Raw genomic sequence first — 21,218 nt, forward strand, 5'->3', positions numbered from 1 at the left:
TTTTCAATAAAAATTCATATAATTTCATACAATTTCATATAAAACTGCAACAAAAATAAACACAAACACCAAAGAGAAGACAAGCTGCGAAAGAGAAGACAACAAAAATGCGAAACATAGATGAGAAAAGAAGAGAAACAAAAGCTTGACGAGGATAACATAAACTGAAAAGCGTGCCTACGAAGATGAAAGTGTGACGGCGACTAACCTTGTTTACGATGGTTTGACGATGGTGACGCGGTGGTGGTACTGATGGCGACGATAAGGGCTTGGCTTCAATTGGAGCTCTTCGATGGTGACCTGCGATTGAGAGAAAAGAGGGTGAGAAGAACAGAGGATGTCCTAATTACGAAAATGAATGTATGAAGACGACTCACCTATCTCACGGTGGCTACGACGGCAACGACGAGGTAGTGGTCTTGGCGGCGGTAATGGGGCAGTGGCTGCAGCTTCAGAGTCTTCAATGCTGGTCCAAGATTTAAGAAGATGATTACATGAAAAAAATTGAACCCTAATTTGATTTGGACAAAAGGATAAATTTAAAATTAATTAATTGGAATGAGGGTATTTTAGACATAAATTGTTATTTAAATTTCAGTCTTTTTTGTCTCCACTTTTTGAAAATACTGAAGGGATTAAAATTTTGTGTCTCAAAACTGAAATTTTAGTTCTAGTCTTAACCAGCTTTACACCTAGGATGTAAAACAGAGGTGACGAGGCGCTACGACCTCTAAAAGTAAAATATGTATATATAATATAGTTGAAAATGGTTTATATCCAGGAGTCTTTTGAAAGAAAGTTAAACAAAAACGTTAAACAGAAAAGCGCATCACTCACGCAAGCGATAAACGTAAACCGGATAGGATAAGAGTAAAGCAAAAACAAAAATACATAAAAAGAGCTCTAAGATAAAGATAACAAAGTTTCTGACTCGGCTCGCAAAGGTATAACCGGCTAAAGCATACATACATACATACATATATACATACACAGTGGAGATATATAACTATGTACATATGCATCTAAAACCCAAAATGGAACCCCAAACGGGTAGAGCTCTTCGCTTGTAGAAAGCTTCCAGTATGCCTCAACGAGGTGCCTTACGTCCTGCATCTGAAAATCACAAATATGTATGGAGTGAGAACTAGAGGTTCTTAGCATGGTAACGGTGCCCACATAACTAATATATAATGTCTCGGAAAAGTCAGAGACAATCGTAGAACTTCCAACAATAGATTCAAACTTAAAACTAAAATTGAAAACCATAAACAGGGTAGGCTATCTAACGTTCTTATTTCTAATTCTTTTCTAAATTAAGCCCTAATTTCCGCCTTCTTCCAATCCTCCAAAGCTCCAGTGCACGGATAAGCAATGCAGACAAAGCAAACACAAGTAGGATACAAATACAGCAAACATAACATATAGTAGTTAAGCATGAATATCAATTACACAAACCCAAGAATGCAAAACCAAACAAGACACGTAAATGTATATGATGCATGCCTCTCCTACTGGCCGTGAGCTCACGTGGCGGTTACTTTGCCAGAATCTGACACATCCAGTAGCTAACCCAGATATCATACTCTTGAAAAACGGTGGGCAGTACACCACCACGAACCCCACCATTGCAAGCGGTACACCATCACGAACCTCGTAAAATCTTCAATTGGAAAAATAACACACACGTGGGCAGTAAATAACTACGATCCTCACCTTCTGTAAATGGTAAACCACCACGATCCTGACAGACATTTCGACACTGGACAAGCAGTAACCACCACGATCTTTGTCAGGTCAAGCTCAAAAATAGTTTCATTTTCAAATTCATTCATAATTCATAATCAAATCAACCTTATCATTCTTCATTTTCATAGCCAACATCCTCCTTCTCAAACTGTCTAACCATCATCTTCACTTTCTTGAACCTTTATCCGGAGTAAGTGGACGACGCCACTGCATCTTACCCAAAGCCTCAATTTAATCAATTTTAATCTCATTTATTCATCAATCATATATCCATTAATCATATCTCATCAATAATTTATCATTCTATAATCAATATCAAGCATTTTCATACTATACTAAATACTCTCCAACCTTTCCAATATCTAAACATTATTCAAACTTTCCCTTTTCAACCTTTATTCAACAATTCCCATTCAAATGCAACAATTCCAATTATGCTCATTCTAAATATACATCATCATCAATCAATATCACACCAACAATACAATACCTAATCATACATATCAATAATCATCAACCTTAAAATCACCAAGCCTCATAAATACCAACAAATATCAATCCTCACAACATCAACAATCCAATCCTATCTTACGGTTAACTAACCTAAGTTTTCACGATACATTATATTTTAATTACGAGAAACTGAAACTATACCTTAACCAATTTCTCCCTAAGCTCGAAACACCTCAATAATCTACTGTTTGTCAAGCTCCATAACTCTAACTCCTCACCAACTGAATTTTCAGCTCCCAGGATTCAATTTCAAGCTTCCAATATCCACCAAATTAACTCCAAAATACCGAATTTAATCTAATACAATCCAAATTCACTATAATTAACATAGAGTTTGCTAATTAATGATTCATAGAGGGTTAAGTAGTTTATTACCGTATCCACTCGAAATTAGGGTAAAACCCAATATTTATCCACCGCTAGAGTACCCCTAAACCATCAAATTCACAAAATCTCTCAATATCAAAATTCCAAAATCACGAACTAAAGATGAGAAGATCTAGAAATGAAATCTCAATTTTCTTACCAAATTTTTAGGGGTTTTGTAGAGAATTTCAAGGTGAACGCGTAGCCGCTGACGACTCGTCAATCAAAACTCCGGATTAAAAGTTACGTGAATTTGAAGATGTAAGGGATTTAGAAGCTAAGGTTTCACGTTTTTCCTTTTGCTTTCAGCATATTTCATGAATGCTTGGGGAAGGAGGAAGCTCAAGCAAGTATATATATATAGGTGTATAGGTGGATTTGGGTCTACTTAAACCCGATTCGTTTGATTTTGTTCATTAGCCTGTTTTTAAGTAAAAAACTTTAAAATAAGAGTCAAAATTCATATTTTAATTATTTATACTTCATTAAACTATAAAATTAATTTTTTTAATTTCTTAAATTAATAATTAATTTATTAACTAATTATTCATTAATTATTCCAAATTTACAACTAATAAATATAATATTAAATTTCAATTCCCTAACCTCGATTCCAATATCTTAAAACAAACGGTACATAAAAATGAGTGTTCAATGTGATATGATTTCAGGCGTTTACTACTTGAAGCGCACTGAATGTACTCCTCCCTTACTAGGGTATGGTTAAGGTTTTCAAAACCGTTTATCTACCCATTTTAGTTACTTATTCAATCGATTTAATAGTAATTTAATTGGAATAATAGAATTATAATAAAATAATATATAAAATTATAAAATATGATATATAAAATATAAATTTTAAAAATATATAAATTAAAAATATATAATTAATTAAAATTTAATAATTTTATATAAATATAATATAAAAATTAAATAAAAAATCAAATTTCAAGATTTATATATGTTAACATTTATGATATTATATATTTTATATTGTAAAATAATAAAAAATAATCAAACAAAAAAATTATAAATTTAGATATATCTTAATTTGTAAATATTTTATTTAAAAGTCACTGTATCTTATATCTTTTAATTTTAATATATATTTAATTTAAATTAAATGTATTATTTTTCAAGTATTATTAAATGCATTATGTTATGTTATTAAAAAATAAAGATAATTTATCATATATAAAACAAGTCTTTTTATGTTTATTTTTGTGATGTACTTGAATAATTCACTAGCCACTCCCACACAAGGGTTATAAGAAAAAAAAAGAAAGAATCTTGTTAGAGAGCCAATGAAATATTTGTATAATGTGTATAATGGATTATATGAGTTATAAAATGAACATCACCCATATTATTCAAAATAATTATCTGGATATTAGGAATAATAAATATCTCATATCATAAAATTATTCATCTCAAAAGCTTAAGCTAATGAAAAAAAATAATACTAATAATTATATCTTTAATATTGAATTAGACATTTCTAAACTTTTATTATACACATTATACAAATATTCTATTCACTCTTTATAAATGGATAATTTTTTGTTTGATCCTATTACTAACAAGTGATTTTAACTTATCAACCGGACGATTTCCAATCCTACCATTCGATTGGTTTAATTTTTAGAATATTTTATTGATACTACTTTTTTTTCCTATCATAAATATAATATTATATTACAAAAATTCTTTAAATACTAAAAGTAAGGATGAAATATATTTAAGTAAAATATGTTTTCTGTCTTTAATTATTATATTTTTTAAAAAAAATATTTTTAATACTTAATTTTATTTAATTTTATCTTTAATATTTTTAATTAATTTTTTTATTTTTAACATTTTTTATTTATATCAAAATTATTTATGAATATTTTTAATTTTATTCTTAATATTTTAAATAGTGTTAATATCTATGATCATTTTGATACAAATAAAAAATAGTATATACAAAAATAAATAAAATTAAACATTAAAAATATTTTTGAAAGAAATCACAAATGTTAAAGATAAAAAATATTTTATGCAATCTATTTTTTTATATTTTTTTCTAAAAAACAATAAATTTATCCTTTGTGATTATTATTTAATATTTAATCATATATATTTTATTTCCTAAATAATGGAAATGGTCTTTTATAATTAAAATTTTTTACAATAACTATCCACATGTAAAAAAACAGTAGATAAATATTAATAATTTAATCAAACTATCAATGCATCTTGGTTAGTTGAGTTGAGCTGCATCTGTAGGAAGACTGAACCGATTTTTTATATATATATAAATCTACTTACACAAAACTCAGTTGTTTTGTGTTTATATTATATATATATCTTGATAATAAATTTTAAATATAGATTTAAAATTCAAAATTCAAAAGTTAAATTGAATTTATTCTTCATTTGAATTAATTTTTTTTATTGCACAGATAAGATAAGAATTTTTAAAATATTCAAAATTAAGTGATAAAAAGATAACAAAAAACTGAATCTTTTAGGCCTCTATATATATTTGCAACCATTGATTAATAAACCTGGGTATAACTCTTAAGTACAAGGTTTCTTCCCTTCAACAAATTTTATTCAAGTGTTGACGAAAGTCGAAAGGTTGATATTCTTGTGAATACATATAGCTTCTTTGTCCAAGAGGAAACTTTGCTGAATTCTCTGGTATTTCTATCAATTTATTTATTCTATTTGAATAAAGTTTTATACATAATACATAATACATTGACACCTTGTATTTCTTTACAAAAAAAGGTTATGTTTGGGATTTACGTTCGAAAAAAAAAAGTCTGTTTGAATATTTTGAATGTTCTATTTTTATGTTTGGCAACTTTTTAAAACTCTGAATCCAGAAGTACTTTTATTTCTGAATATACGTTTACGTGAAGCTAAAAATTCTAATTTTTGCGTTCACATTGAAGAAGGCTAATTACCGTTAAAAAATTAGGTAAAAATTTACTATAATCCATTTTGATATAAAAATTGCCAAATATAAATCACGTTAACATAAATTTACTCTTCATCAAAATCAAATTTACAAAATCAATTTTATACAAACTTTCATTTACAAATTATAATCTAAACGCACTCCTTAATATTCTATCTAAGTAGCAAATTCCAAACACAGGATGATTAACTGAGTAATTCCTTTTGGCATAGCAATGCGATATAAGTTTTATAACGTAGATATGAAACACCAACTTAGCATTCCTTACCCTGATTTTGAATCGGTCCATTTAACCTTATTCCCTGACCAAAAATAAAAGCCTTATTTTAAAAAGGCAGATTAGATTTTTTTTGGTTAACCACAATTTATCTCCCAATTCGATAAATCAAAAGACTAATTGGTCGCGTACGGAACTCCATTTAAATTAAATTTAAAAATTTAATTCATAAAAAAATGTTCGTGCCAAATCCATTCGGCTGCTTTGGCGGGTGGGTTAATGGGCGCACATCAATTTTCTTATCATTGAATGGGTTTGCCTATCTTCTACCTAAAGGTAGGAAGGATACCATTGAATGGGAAAAAGATCCTCTCCAGTTTTTTTAACAATTGATAGAATCTAGTATGATCTATCACCTTTGATTTTATGAGTGGGACCAGAAATAAATAAGAGAGAGAGCACAATGAATGGTTAGATTGAACACTGGATATCATCCAGTTTTTTTCTCACTGGAGAGGATCCACTCCCCCATTGAATGTAAGTATTTAATTAAACCAATCCTATAATCAAATTTAAATGAGTAATGACTGAAAATCTTATTTTTTTAATATTTAAATGAATAATATATATTATTTTAATTTTTAAAATATAAAAAAACAAAAATAAAAGTTTTATTATTTAAGAATTAAGATGATAATTAACCGAACGAGTTAAGATTTTCAATTATTTTTAATTTAAATTTATTTGTGATTTTCTTTTTTATCTAGTGTCTCCATAAATTCAAAAAAGTGGTTGTGAACTTGTGATCGTGTTAATTCTCAAATCTCAACTAACTTTTTTTAAAAAGAAAAATTGAAATTGTATTAAAAGGAAAACTAAATAGGACCTTACCCAATCACTAAATCCTAAGTAATTAACAGTTTAACACAGTCTCTTTCAGTGTTACAATTTCTTTTTCACAGAAGAGGGGTTTGGTTTTTTTTTTTCTTCATTTTTTTCTTGATTGTGTTCATTTTTGTTAGTTTCTTTCGCGGTTCCAACTAGTCAACTACATTCTTTTTCTTTTTCAAGTCTATAATCTGCTTCTAAACGCTGAACTAAGTTTCCCTCCACTTATTCTCGTTCAATGTTTTTCAGTTTCATTGTAGCATTGGTTCTTCATCATCATCATCATCAATATCATGGTGTTGCCTCAATCGACATGCAATCTCATGTCAGCAAAGGTAAGTGTTTGAAACACTCTTTTGTTTCATAAAGTTTCTATCTTTACTTAATATTTTGCTAGTTGAGATAGAATGCATGATGTTAGTAATATTTGATTGCCACAGTGAGTGTGTCATTGTAGAACAGCTTAAACCTTCTGCATTGTTGTAATTAGTGCTAATAATAGATAATAGATGCATTGTGCTAAATTTAGTTCCATTCTATGGATGTTAGGTAATAGTGTAACAGTTTAGTGTTTGCAGCTGGTGATTAAATTATTGAACATTATATTGGAAATTTAAGGTCATGCAATTGCAAATTTGGTTAAATTTGCCATTAAATTTGCAAATTTAGTCTTAGCAAAATGTTTCAGTGATACTTTATTTCCATTATATGCTTTTTCAATAAAGTATGGTGTTTTTGTGCTAGCCTCCGCTGCCATAGTTGGAAATTGCTGAGAATTTCCATTTGAATTACATCGATTTCTGCCGATTTTCAGTCACCGTTACATTGAAATGTGTTGTTCCCTCCTTACCCTTGTACTCTCTGTCTCAATACCTTTTTTCACTCATTAGTGACATGGAGCCTTGTGGAATTTCATGCTATCTCTATATGGAAGATTATGAAACAGATTTCTGCTAGTGACAACTTTCATTGAATCTTGAAAAGGAAAATTCAAAAGAAATGCTTTGATTTCATCTGTTTCTGATTTTTAATTTCTTTTTTTATGTATTTCTTCAATGAGTATAAAAACTCACTTTAAGATTTTTTTATAAAAAAAAAGACCTAGCATCGTATCGGACTGGCCGCTTTCTAGGGTATTGCATTTACCTTTTCTTTGTGGTCGATTAGTTAGGTTCATCCAATTAATCCTCAAAAGTATTTTCATTCTTGAAACTTAGAGTTTATTTTCCGTTTCGATCCACACTTAGGAAATGGTGTTGAGGAGTAATTCTTCCTCTAAAAGAGTGAACAAGGTATGGACCAGAAAATTTTGCTTGGATACTTTGTATATGCTAATCTTTTAGTAGCAATTGTCTTCCTTGATTTGGAACCTTGTTAATCATGTTTAAATATCCCTTTTCATGATTTTCTCTATTTGGAGTCTAGTGAAGAGAATTTGTTATTTTGATAAGGGTAGTCCTGGTCACTCTCTAGGTGAATTCTCTGTTCACAGCAATTCATCTCATTAAAAATTCATAAAGGTCATACTGCTTTTGGTGCCTGGAAAAAAGTTCGGAACAATATCAATCCTATTTTAGTACCTTTTTTTTATTGTAATTACGTTTAATTAACAGTCAATTAATCGCCTTAGAATGACCAAAATACTTAAGATTTGATTTCTTTGTTTTGTGTACATTTGCATCAAGTTTTGACTAGAAAAAAAATAAAGACTGAAAAGTGGTTTCTTAACTTACATGGTCTTACTTTGTAGAATAAGCAAGTGGCTCAACCTGAAATCCAGAAGCCTAGATGGCTTGATGCTTTCCTGAGAAACAAGTTTTTTGAGCAGTGCAAGGATCATCCACAGCGCAAGAATGAGTTGAACAAATACTGTATAGACTGTGATCAGGCAGTTTGCCAGTATTGCATTTCATTAGGTCATCAAGACCACATCACACTTAAGGTCTACAGACATGTTTACAAAGATGTTGTCTCCATTGGTACTATGGATAAGTATATTGACTGCTCAGAAATTCAGGTATGATTTGATATTACCTTTGTTTAAAAGTGCTTAATAACTATTTTCCGTATGATATCCAAATTTTCATGTGTATTTATTTCATCATATTGATGTAAACTAGTCTCTGTTGAGCAGCTTCTACATACGGAATTCATGCAGTCTTTGTCTACTTTCTTTCCTCTCTACATGGCATTTGACGCTCAAATATTATTAGTACTTAATAAAATACTCCATTTCTGTTTCATCGTTTGACCTTGAAAATCACAAACATCAATGATTATAAATTGTAAAGTGTAAACAAAAAATATGACAAACCTTTGTCCCACTCCATGGGCTCGGCTGATGGCCAGAACAATTGTAGCGTGCATTTAGTACATTCAATAATTCCTAAATGTGGAACTAATTACGTGTTGGAACTTTTGGGCTTATATTCTCTGTTATTTTATATTCTTCATTGTTTGTCATTGTTAGTAGTTTGCATGTCTAATACATCTGAACAATTCTTGCTGCATTTTTGTATTCCTGAAACATTGAAATTTTGGATTATATAAATGAATCTTCTGTACCAAATATTATACTGTGTGTGTGGATTTCATTTGTCTTTGGCTGCAGCGCTACAAATCCAACAAGCGATTGGTTATTTCTCTGAATCCTCTCCCGCACAGTGGTTCGACATCAAACAATGAGGCATCATGCAATACCTGCACTAGAAAGTTGAATGAACCGAATCTATATCGCTACTGCTCCATTTCTTGCAAGGTAATGAGTGGTGACAGTAATTTGATCATCAAAATAATTTTTTTCCTCTCCTCTTCATGCTCCTTCTACCATTAACTTTGTAGCTACTTAACTGTTTTCTAACTATCTAAATCTGAACTTTCAGGTCAAAGCTATTTCGCTAGAACCTAATGATTTGGTTCCTGCCGTAATTCCTGACCAGAACCACAATGCTCCTCAGGAAGGACCGGATATTCCTACTCAGGAAAGACCAGAGGCAAATGCCGAACTCCCAAGGCCAAGAAAGAGAAGAAGAAAGGGAACACCACATCGAGCTCCATTCTTCTAAGAGCCTCCAGTAGATCACATGTCCTTCTTGCATTTGCATAGTCTGAATATGCAGGATTCGAAGCATTTTGATTCAATTTTGTTATCAAGACAATGAAATTATTACTTAAGTTATACTGAAGTTCAGAAATGTTTGAATTCTATTAATTTTTTGGCTTAAACTTCCAGATTATCCTGTGGAAGAAGTACATTATGGTGTTTTTACTTCTCTTTGGTTCTGATAGTTTGGGGTTAAACTTCCTTTTACCATGTGGCACAACATTATGTTGTTTTATAATATATTTGTTTATTTGTTAGTCTTTCTTTCCCCATATATATAATATATTTGTTGTTTGGATGATTTTATGGCTTACAAGAGTGATGAATTTTTGCATGATGTGAATTAACCAAGTGACTGGCAGTGAGTAGAACTATAAGTCTTCAATTTTCACAGTTTTGAAAGAATTGTTTGAGTTGAAGAATATAAAAAATGGTCATGCACTAATTCTAGTCTCTGATATCTCTTTTTGCTGTGTAAATCAGAAACTCGAGGACATGTGTTACTTCCTCTTTAGTGATTTGTTTATTTAGCCCTGATTCATTACCTATGATAATATAACATTTATTTGCTAATGCTGCTGCTGCTCTATAATAATAATACTCACACTCTCGGAAGATTTTACTGTGGAAAATAAACCTTCTTTGGCTTCTATCATTAATAAATTTTCTTAGGTACTGGCATACTTAGGGAGATCATGTAAAAACTTCTATAAAACAATCAGTTAACCACTAATTCTTTGGTTATTCTTCAGAATTATACTTTCCAAATCACCAAAAAATTCTTCAAAAAAGATAGTGGTTTGAAAATCTACTTCACCAAGATTAATGACTCACAAAGAAACAGTTTTTAGGCAACTTAGTGTTTGTTAGCTGTGACAGATATCTTTACACTCAAAAAATACAGTCAGTTACAAAACTCAATGTTACAATTATAACCAGAAAAGAATGTAAAAAAGAAAGAAACTGGTGTATAACTATCCAATCTAATGGTGAGCAACAACAACAAAAAATAGTGTTGCAGTGTTATTCGATTCACATGTATATCTCAGTAACCACATTCATATTCCAGAAACAAGGTAGGCTCTGGTGAAACAAGGAAATCATCAACACAATCCATGGCAAAGGGTGACTCCATCTGCCGAGGGGCAAGCGAATCGCAGCAGCCGGAGCACACAAACAAAGGTGGCACTGTCTCAGAATCCTCAATGCCACAACACCTTGTGTGCTGCCAGACCTCACATATGTCGCAGGCTACCATTCTCTCACCATCGTCGTCTTGTGCTCCACACTCACACCTCACCTTCCAATTGTCGGATTCACCTTGGAACTTCAATGGAGTGCACAAGTCAATGGAAATCCCCCTCACAGAAAGCTCCACTCCGGATTGGATTAATCCAAATAGCACCTCATTATCACTTGCACCATTCAATTCAGTGATCTCAGTGACTATGAGCCTCTCTGCAATGCAGTAGGTATCCCTCAGTGCTGCCTCTGCAGCTTGCTTCAGGTCTCTAACCGTTGCATGCAGGGGAACCATCACAATCTCCCCACAAGGCTGCTCCCTACTCAAATCAGCTTTAATATCAACGAAATTTGGCTTAAGCCGGCAGATGAATGTCAAAGCCTGCTGCATCTCATCCATGTAATCCCATTCCTTCACAAAATACCGGCTATCAAGGATCGTCTGAATTGCTAAGTCCACTGGTTCTGAATTCGGATATCTCAATAGCACATTTTTGTATAGGTAGAACACATCACAATAAACATCACTACCAGGCATCCTAAATGACTCATCTTGAGGGTCTACAAGAGCCGCTGCCTCAGGCTCAACCACAGTTTCCGGGGACTTAAACCCATTGCCAACCTCATGAATGGTGTATTCTAGGATCCTTGTTGAGGGGTTAACCATGCGGCGAACAACATAGTTGCCAACAATCACATTGTTGAGTGATTTCAGCACATAATCGAGCAAGCCGGTATCACCAATATGAAGCCTAGATGCATCCCTCACATCCTGCCGCGTCATCCCCTCTGAAACCGAGTTCATTGCCTTGTGCTCCTTCAGTGCATCAACAATCACCTGTGCAGCAAACTCTAGCCTCCTTGTTGGCCACCTGCTATCCATATTAGCCACTGCGGTGCTGAACTTCTTGTACTTTGCGGACTTCTCCTTTGCCAGATTTGATCTACTTAAGAAGCCTTGTTTGGTTGAATTTCTTGAGATGAAAGCCGAAGAAGGAGGAGCTCCAAGGGTTATTGATATCTTGGACATTGGGACGCGAGACTTGACAGTGAGCATGAACCTTAGAAGATCTCTCAATGTGGTAATCTGAGTTTCACTCATGTCTCTATAGCTGCGAATGATTTGCTTGATCTCTTTATGGCACTTTGTCTTGCTTAAATCTCTCACTATTTCATCAAGCTCTAAGGAACCTAGACCTTCAATTGCTTCATAATAGGTTTGGCCTGTCACTCCAAAGCTTCCGCGACAAAACTTGTAGCCCCACCTACCAAACCATGAGTGGCCATATGCAACACCATGAAGTAGGCGAAGATCCATGGATCGCTTCCTTGAAACATCTTCCACTGAAATTTTCCTATACATTAAAAGGAGATAGAAGATGGTGAGATATAGAAGATAGTGAGAAAACAAATAAGATTGAATCTGACCAAGACAGAAGATAATGAGAGAATAAATGCAATTAAATCTGTAAATAGTTAATATATAAGGCAGAAGGAAAGAATCAATTACTGTAATGTAACCAACAGAGATCGAGAGGACTTACTATATGGGGAATTGAGACCAATTAACTCTATACAGTCCTATTAAATACTGTTGTTTATTATTAGCATGGACAATTTCAAATACAACACATTGTACTTATTTGAGAGAAAAAAAAAGGCACATTTCTTATAATGGGGACAGTGGTGTGAATTCAAATGGTTAATGTGTTAATGGAGAACATACAGCTTCTGATCAAATCCTGAATCATATCAATATCATTAACTTTGGCTTAAGTCAAAAGTTAAATTAAGAGAACAAAAGGAGGTTATGCTACAGTTTACAAACTATAAGCCATATACAAATCATGAAAGTCAAATGTCTAATGTGTTATGGAGAAAATATAGCTTCTGATCATATGCTGAACCATATCCACATAAGTAATTTTGGCTTAAGTCAAATTGAAATTAAAACCACAATTTGCAAATACAATATTAACTCTAGCAAGTTTATAACAGCAAACTAGAATACCTTGCTCCAAGGTTTGTGCAGATCCTATCCCATAGATCCATGATCTCTCTACCACTGAGGACCTTGGAGCCACCTTCAATGCCATTAATGCAGACCAAATGGCCATAGCCATTGCAGTGAATCACACCATGCAAGAGGTGGTCCTGATTATCAATAGCATCCTCAGGTAAGGGTTTATTCCACCAATTGTCCATTGGAATTATGAAATGATACCTTCTCTTTGACACAAAGTGACCACTCCAACCTACAAAACCCAGGCAACAAGCAAAAGAAAGCATCAGAATTTGAAACTAACAGCAATAAATCAAGATTCTTGGAAAACTAAACCTACCCCATTTAACGAATTCAATATCATTTGACAGTAAACTTCACAAAAAATAAATATCACGAACAGAGGAATCTGTTTAAACTTTGAGAACGATAGAAAGCATAACAAACATCAAAGAAATCGATCAAAGTACCTGCACAGCGACAATGGTCGCAGAAGGGGTGGGAAGATTGGCAAACTTGTTCTTCGAGGGTGTAGAGAGGTGCCATGACGTTGGTCTTGTCGCTGAGCAAAAGGGTGCACCAGAGTGGGCTGTTCTGAACGACGTACTCCTCGAGCTCCGCGCACTCTCGGAGGAACGATCTGACGTTGTCGCGGAAGGCGGCGGAGGGAGCGACGGGGCACCCGGGATCGGCGAAGGACTGGAAGCTGAAGATCTTTGGGCACCGCCTTCTCTTCTTGCATACTTCCATCAAAGAGAAAGACATTGTTAACGGCTTCTCTCTCTCTCTCTCTCTGTATCTATCTCTCTCCTGTGAGTTTCATGCAATGGCGAAAGCAGAGATGGGTTTGGAGAAGAGAGTGAAGAGAGAGAAAGGGGGGTTTAAGGGGTTTAACGGATTCGGTTACAAAACGAACTCGGAAGAATCTTTCGCGCGCTAAGAACAAAGTTGAAAATGGGAGCAGTACTTGTAATTTCAAACTCGAAAAATATTTCAAACTTCTTTCTTTTCATTTTGAGATGCATTATCAATCTGTTTCCTCCAATTTTACTGAATTTATATTTTAATATTTTTAAAAGAAATCCATTAGGAAGACAATGAACTATTTGTACAATGACTGGGTTATTGAGTTACAAAATTAATATTCTCATCCTCATACTATCTAGAATAACCATCCGAGTAATATGGATAATAAACATTTTCCCAAAATATTAAATTGATTTTGAGGTTCACCAAGGATCGAACTCTTTACCTTTTGGATCTAGCGCTCTAATACCATGGCATGATACCACTTACAGCTAATGGAAAAAAGTAACACTAATAGTTATATCTCTAATACTCCATAAACCTCTATTGTACACATTGTACAAGTATTCCATTGGCTCCTCGTACTTTCCTTTTTAAAAGTATAGTTAAATGATAATATGTTAATAATTAAAAATAATAAAATTGAAACAGAAATTTTAAATTTTAATTTTAAATTTTAGTTTTATTTAGTTTGTATTTTAGATGTGTATTTAGTTTTAAAAAGATACTAAATCTATTTAAATGTGTTTGTTTTATTTTTTTAATTATTATAATAAAAGATTGAATATTATACAATTTTTAAAAGATATCTAGTTGAATTTTTTTCCCTTTTTTGCGATTTATCATAATAATGTTATGTTATATATACATCATTGCCTTTTTTACCATTTTTTATTTTTTTATATTAAAAGTGATTAATAAAAAATAAAAGAAATAAAAAATTAAAATTTTGTACCATAAAAATATATAAAGAATAATACAAACACCATTTATCTTATTAATTTGGGAATTTAAATTTTCAAAAGTTGAGTCGATATATTTTTGTGTCTAATCTAGTCTTTTTTTTTAATATTTGTTGGTATATGCATTTCGCCATTTTGGTTATATTATTAATTTATGAAGTGAAGCAATTTATTTTATAATTTTGAGTCTAAGATTTATTTATATTTTTTACTTTATACAATTAAATTCACCCGTTGAAATAAAAATTTGTACACTGTTAAAATTTCAAATAGATAAATTTTGGTCATGTTGATCTTTAAATCTTAAATTCTAAATCTCAATAAATTGGATCTCAACTTATTTGTTTTGTTTTATTTTACCTTTTGTAAATAAATAAAAAGCCTAAAGAACTTTGAATAAAATGGTTCAAAGAGATTAAAGTATAAATAAAATTATTGTAGATATAATACTCATGATTTCAATCAGTTTTCATAAAATATTGAGTGGAAGCTTAAGATTGTTTAATAAATTTTCTGCTATTTTATATTATATTTATTTAGTATTTTTATCGTATTGAAAATTTATGGGTTGGGGATTTTTATTTTCTATATATCCACTATTTTTCAGATATAGATTTTGGTGCTCCACGATGAGCTGGAATTCTTTTGAAAGCTGACGAAGTGATTTTGAACTCTGTTTTATATTTTGCTTAGATTTCTCTCCTTCTTTATTTTAAAAAATTCTATGATGTAAATGTAAACATTTCTTTTGAAAACTTGCCTATAGAAGTTCTGATGTATATGTGAGAGATGGAAAATATTGTTATTAATTGCTTTTATAATTTTAATCCTAACCGATCTAAACTTCACATGTCATGATTAGCGGCTATTATACTTATGCTATATACCCTATTCTTCCTTTATATTTTATTTTCACTCCGTTTATCCAAACGCTTCTTATCGATACGTGTGTTATGCTCGCGATTTTATTTTAGATCCTTTCAGGTATATATATATATATATATATCAACTCCATCTTGAATTGTCTCATCTTATTATCATTAACTTATAACTCAAACATAAAGATTTGAATAGTAGGTGTTACATTGATGACAATTAAATATGTGGAATGCTACATAGCCAATTTTTTCTAAACTTGTTAAGTTATTTTTTTGTTTCAAAAAGTATAGAAAGCCATATTCAAAATCAGTCAACTAAGTCAATTCCTTTTTATTTTTATTTTTAAAATTTGAAAAATTAAGATAGTAGGAATTGTTTTTGTTGTTTGTTTTATAATAAACTAGTTAGTTAAAATTGAGTTCCCCCTAGTTGGTTCCTTAACGAACCTGATCTGTTCTCTCCCCCCCCCCCCCCCCCTTCTCATTTTTTTTTCTTATAACAAAAAGAGAAGGTAAGAAAAAAAGCAAAAAAGAAAACCCCAACAGAAAAAAAGAAAAACAAAAACACACCAAAAGAAGACGAGACAGGATGAGATTAAAATGGCTGATTCAAGGGCGAAGTTGCGAGTGACTTTCATTTGGACCAATTAGTCACCAACTTAGGTAGACTTAGTTATCAACAAAAATTTGTTCATCTACCATATTTGTATATCTTTTTTCAACATTGTAGGCAATGTAAACTCGATAATTTTTCCAACACTCAATTTAATGACTACGTATGAGATACAGAATGGGAAGTTTGAACAGCAAATTAAAATCAGCATGAACATAAAATCCATTCAAACTTAGAAGGGATCGGTTCAAAATTGCAAATAACAAATCAGTTAAAACAATATGGGGAAGCAGCTAAGCCATTCATTCCACCAACCCAACGCATATGAAGTTAAAATGGAGCAAACGACCAATGCTACTCTTGCCCTTCTTATTTCTTCTGAAGAGAGTATATGATCTCCTTTCAGCTTTGTCCTTTATCCCCTGTCTCTGAAACTGCAACAAAAAGCAGAATAACAAGGTCCGTTTAGATATAGAAGTGTTTCATAAATAGTAATACTCCTCCCTCTCTTCCCTTATATTTGTAACTGTTACTTTTTGGTAAGACCATTCAAAGATGAAAATAACCAAGTAAACTAATTTACCTAAAACTGGACTAAGCAGAAAGCTGTGGTAAGACCATTCAAAGATGAAAATAACCAAGTAAAGTAATTTACCTAAAACCGGACTAAGCAGAAAGCTGTGCTTTCAGTTCCGCTGCCACTGCATCGATGAACTCCTCGGTGTTCAGGTAATTCTCCCTTGAAAGCCTATTTTGCAAGAGTCATGCAACAAATATAAGTTTACAAAAACCATTTCAAGAGGAAAAGCAAATGTGTGATCAATGCTGCTATGGTGCAACACACATACTTGGGTCCATGAATAATGAGTGCCAAATCCTTGGTCATCTTCCCAGCCTCCACTACTCCAATGCAAGCTGCTTCTAGTTTTTGAGTGAAATCCAAAAGTCTGGCATTGTTATCCAATTTTGCCCTGTCATGTTGAAACATTTTAACTCTCCAATCTTGTGAAATATTGAATGCATAAAGTATCTAGCGATTGAAACTGCAGTGATGTACCTGTGGGCAAGCCCTCTAGTCCAAGCAAAGATGGATGCTATGCTGTTTGTGCTAGTTTCCCCTCCTTTCTGATGAACCCTATAGTGACGCGTTACTGTGCCGTGAGCTGCTTCTGCTTCAATAGTCTTCCCATCAGGGCAAACCTGAAACCATCCCACAAGCTTAGTATCAGCAGGCAGACAGTCCAAGAACACTCAAAGCAATTATTGCAAATAATAATAATAATCTGGGTCTATTGAATAAATAGAAAGTTGTATTTAAGTAATTGGTTGGACTTAAATTCGTAAGGAATGTCTACAACCCGATAAGTTCCCCACAAAGTATGAAGGGTTTAGAGTATTACATACCAATACAGATGTCATCAAACCCAATGATCCAAAACCTAAAAAATGTTAATGGGTATATGTTAAAGGGGAAAATAAACCCGAAGTATTAAAATTAACAAAAGAAAATGACAAAGATACAAGCATATCAGACAGACCTTGAGCTAAGAAATCACTCTGAACATCTCCATCATAGTTCTTGCATGCCCATACGTAACCTCCTTCACTCTTGAGTGCATACGCCACCATATCATCAATGAGCCGATGCTCATACCTTCCATGCCAATCAGACAAAAAATGTAAGCAATAGAATAATATGAATGTATTTTTTTCTCCAAAAGCTTAAGTGCTCATTCACTCACCATATACCAGCAGCCTCATACTTTGATTTCCAGTTTTTCTCATACACTTCTTGGAATATGTCCTTGAATCTTCAGCCAATAAATGGAATCAATTAAAATGGAATATAAGATGGACATAGCAAAAGCTTCCAAAATAATACTAATAATAATAAGCATACCTTCCATCATATTTCTTAAGAATTGTGTTTTTGGTGCTAAGATAAAGAGGCCATTTTTTCTCAAGAGCAGTTGCCATAGAAGACTCAGCAAAAGCACGGATAGACTGCATCACATGCCAAACAATAAATAGTTCAGAAAATGACAGACATTATTCATCAAATCAAACCAATATAAAAAACACAGCAGAATTGACCTCATCAGTGTTGTACATAGCCATTGAAACACCTCCTTCACCGGTGAAGTTAAAAACCTCTAGCTCAGTCTTTTCACCACTTTCTGGAACTGCAAAAATGGTAAATCATGAAAGCAATATTTAGTTACCACCAAATATAATAGGTATAGTACGAACTATGAACCCAAGAAGCTGTCTAAAACAAAGGAAGAAGTAATACCGAACACCAGCTTTAATTTCCCAGCTCCTTTAATAACTGTGTCAGTGGCCCTATATTGATCACCAAATGCGTGTCTTCCAATGCATATTGGCTTTGTCCAGCCTGAAATATTTAGATCATTACAATTTACAACCTCCAGTAGCAATGTTCAATTAAAAAGTAAAAAGAAATATATCAATTTAAGTACCAGGAACAAGGCGAGGGACATTTTTGCAAAGAATGGGTTCTCTGAAGACAGTTCCTGAAAGTTTTTCCAAGAGCAACCAGTAAGAACAAAATATATTGTTAGACTCAACTATCATTTAGTAGCCACCAATTCCCTGACCAAAAACCTATGAAGTGATCAGTAGTTCATATTTCATAAACAATAGTCAACGACAAATAAGCTGAATTACCATTCAAAATGTTCCTAATTGTCCCATTTGGACTCTTCCACATTTGCTTGAGGTCAAATTCCTTCACTCGAGCCTCATCTGTCAACATAACAGTACAATACTAATAAAAGTTCTGCAAACATGTACCTCACCATGTAGCAATTCATGCAGTAGAATTCTTAATCAACCAATGCATAATAGTATGTTCCCATACTTCTCAATTATCAAATGTATATATATTCGAAAAATCACAGATGAGTATTCTAGTAGGAACACACTACCATACCTGGCGTGATAGTTGCACACTTGATTGCTACATTATACCTACATAGCAGTGCAAACATTAAAGAAATAAGGATAACAACAAGGAAAAGGAGCCAACTACATTATAAGCTCTAACCACTCTAAATTCAAAATTATACAAGAAAATAAATATTGAAATATATTGAAAAACATCTATAAGATCAACAACATACTTAAGAGTTGCTTCTGCACTCTCAACTGTAACTTTATCATCAGTCTGATCACGGTAGGGAAGACCAAGGTCAAAATACTTGATGTCCAACTCCATGAAGGGCAAAATGAGCTATCCAAAAAAGGAAGAAAAGAAAATTGTTGTCAGTGTAACAAGCATTTTTATGAGCAAACAATATGATGATAACATGATGAGCTAGATCACTAAAAATCACCTTATCCTTGATTGACTTCCAGATAACTCTGGTCATTTCATCACCTGCAATGCAACATCCACAAACAAAACAATGTCAAGAACAACATATACATAATCATGAAGAAAAATACAACGGTAATGAATAAATGTAGCTTTTTTAAGTATTCATCCAGTGAACTGGGTTATACATGTAGTCATACATATAGATTATAAGTGTAGTTTTATTATGTTATTAAACCTGAAACAGTTGATTGTCCCACAAACAGTTCAGCTTTAAAACTTAATTTCTAAAGAGCAATCTGCATTCTAGTGGAGCCAAATCCTTTAAAATTATGATGAGTGCACACTATAGAACCTCATTAAATCCATTAAATGTTCAGTATTCAGTAATTATAAACGAGTATTCAGTTTCCATAGAACAACTATTAGTATCAAATTCAACTATTCAGTATCTTTTCCCTCATTCCATTTTATTTTATTTTAAAAGATAAATCTTATGATCCGCTTCCACAGAACAACGATTAAGTATCAAATTCAGCAACATTTCAATTATATATATATACTATTCCAAAATAAATTCATATGATTCTTGCTGTATAATGACTGAACTTCACCAAATACTAATTTTTATTTTCAGTAACAAGCTAACAGATCAAATCTACAAGGTAATAAAGAAAACATAGACATCAAGTCATTCAGTGAAACCAGATTTCGATGTGCCTTAAAATAATTACTTATTACTGATATCTTTTCTATAAAAAAAATTAGCAAAATGAACAGGAAAACTATCTTAAATTTGACGTTACGTGACAGAAATAAATATCAACAAAACATAGAGTGGTCCACAGAAACAAAATCACAGCCAAAAAATATCTAACTGAAACAAAAAATAATAATAATACAATAAAATAAAATAACAACACAAATACATATTACATCAAAATATCCCAGAAAAAAAAAAGAAACATGCAATTAAAAGAAAAATTGGATCGTGAAAATCAGAAGAGAAAGCAACGAGTAAACGAGAACAGATCCGAAGGGATGAAGATTATTGGTTACGAACCGTCCATCTCGACGATGGGGTTGTCGACCTTGATCTTCTCAAATCCCATGGCAGCTTGAATTTTTTCTTTTCCGATCTAAGACTCGTGAAAGGCTTGGTAGGTGAGAGTGTGAGACTTAATGGAGCTGGGAAATGAGAAAGAGAGACTATATAGAAAACAGAAAGAGCGAGAGAGAGTGGGTGGCACTATTTATTTGAAAAAAAGTAATGGATATTCACCCCACTATATTTATTGTTTTGTGTCTTCTACCCCTCTAATATCTTTTATTTACGTCTTTGCCACAAATTCTTTATTCATGTTTTTAACGACATATTTTGGTCTAAAATTTTAGTTATTAAATCCATCTTTAAATAAATTAGTCCCACATTGTAATTTACTCAAGAGTTTGGATAAATCAGTCTTATCATCATTCAATAAAAATTTAAAATCCTTTATATAAATGTAAAATTTAAAAAAATGTAAATTTTTTATTAATCTCTTTATATAAATGAGTTTTTTTATGTGAGAACTAA

The 21,218-nt window shown here is 32.2% G+C and overlaps 3 protein-coding genes across 3 annotated transcripts; 1 reads left to right on the top strand and 2 right to left on the bottom strand.

Annotated features, from left to right (window-relative positions):
- The first annotated feature begins 8,665 nt into the window (after nucleotides 1–8,665).
- LOC130940578 (uncharacterized protein At3g50808-like) lies at nucleotides 8,666–9,909 on the top strand. Its single transcript, XM_057868764.1, has 3 exons — nucleotides 8,666–8,715; nucleotides 9,310–9,456; nucleotides 9,581–9,909. The coding sequence occupies exons 1-3, from the start codon at nucleotides 8,683–8,685 to the stop codon at nucleotides 9,761–9,763; spliced, it is 363 nt and encodes a 120-aa protein (XP_057724747.1). The 5' UTR covers nucleotides 8,666–8,682; the 3' UTR covers nucleotides 9,764–9,909.
- Nucleotides 9,910–10,846: 937 nt separating this feature from the next.
- On the bottom strand, nucleotides 10,847–13,822 carry LOC130940603 (PHD finger protein MALE MEIOCYTE DEATH 1). Its single transcript, XM_057868797.1, has 3 exons — nucleotides 13,516–13,822; nucleotides 13,055–13,298; nucleotides 10,847–12,398 (listed from the first exon to the last, which is right to left on the bottom strand). The coding sequence occupies exons 1-3, from the start codon at nucleotides 13,808–13,810 to the stop codon at nucleotides 10,847–10,849; spliced, it is 2,091 nt and encodes a 696-aa protein (XP_057724780.1). The 5' UTR covers nucleotides 13,811–13,822.
- Nucleotides 13,823–16,293: 2,471 nt separating this feature from the next.
- Nucleotides 16,294–20,913, bottom strand: LOC130940545 (isocitrate dehydrogenase [NADP]). The gene is made up of 16 exons (XM_057868714.1): nucleotides 20,706–20,913; nucleotides 19,662–19,705; nucleotides 19,449–19,558; nucleotides 19,259–19,296; nucleotides 18,994–19,071; nucleotides 18,786–18,839; nucleotides 18,599–18,700; nucleotides 18,400–18,488; nucleotides 18,206–18,309; nucleotides 18,048–18,116; nucleotides 17,844–17,959; nucleotides 17,710–17,744; nucleotides 17,363–17,505; nucleotides 17,154–17,276; nucleotides 16,961–17,053; nucleotides 16,294–16,739 (listed from the first exon to the last, which is right to left on the bottom strand). The coding sequence occupies exons 1-15, from the start codon at nucleotides 20,752–20,754 to the stop codon at nucleotides 16,972–16,974; spliced, it is 1,236 nt and encodes a 411-aa protein (XP_057724697.1). The 5' UTR covers nucleotides 20,755–20,913; the 3' UTR covers nucleotides 16,294–16,739; nucleotides 16,961–16,971.
- Nucleotides 20,914–21,218: the final 305 nt, after the last annotated feature.

This window comes from Arachis stenosperma, chromosome 7, assembly GCF_014773155.1.
Source record: "Arachis stenosperma cultivar V10309 chromosome 7, arast.V10309.gnm1.PFL2, whole genome shotgun sequence".
Classification (NCBI taxonomy): Eukaryota; Viridiplantae; Streptophyta; class Magnoliopsida; order Fabales; family Fabaceae; genus Arachis; species Arachis stenosperma.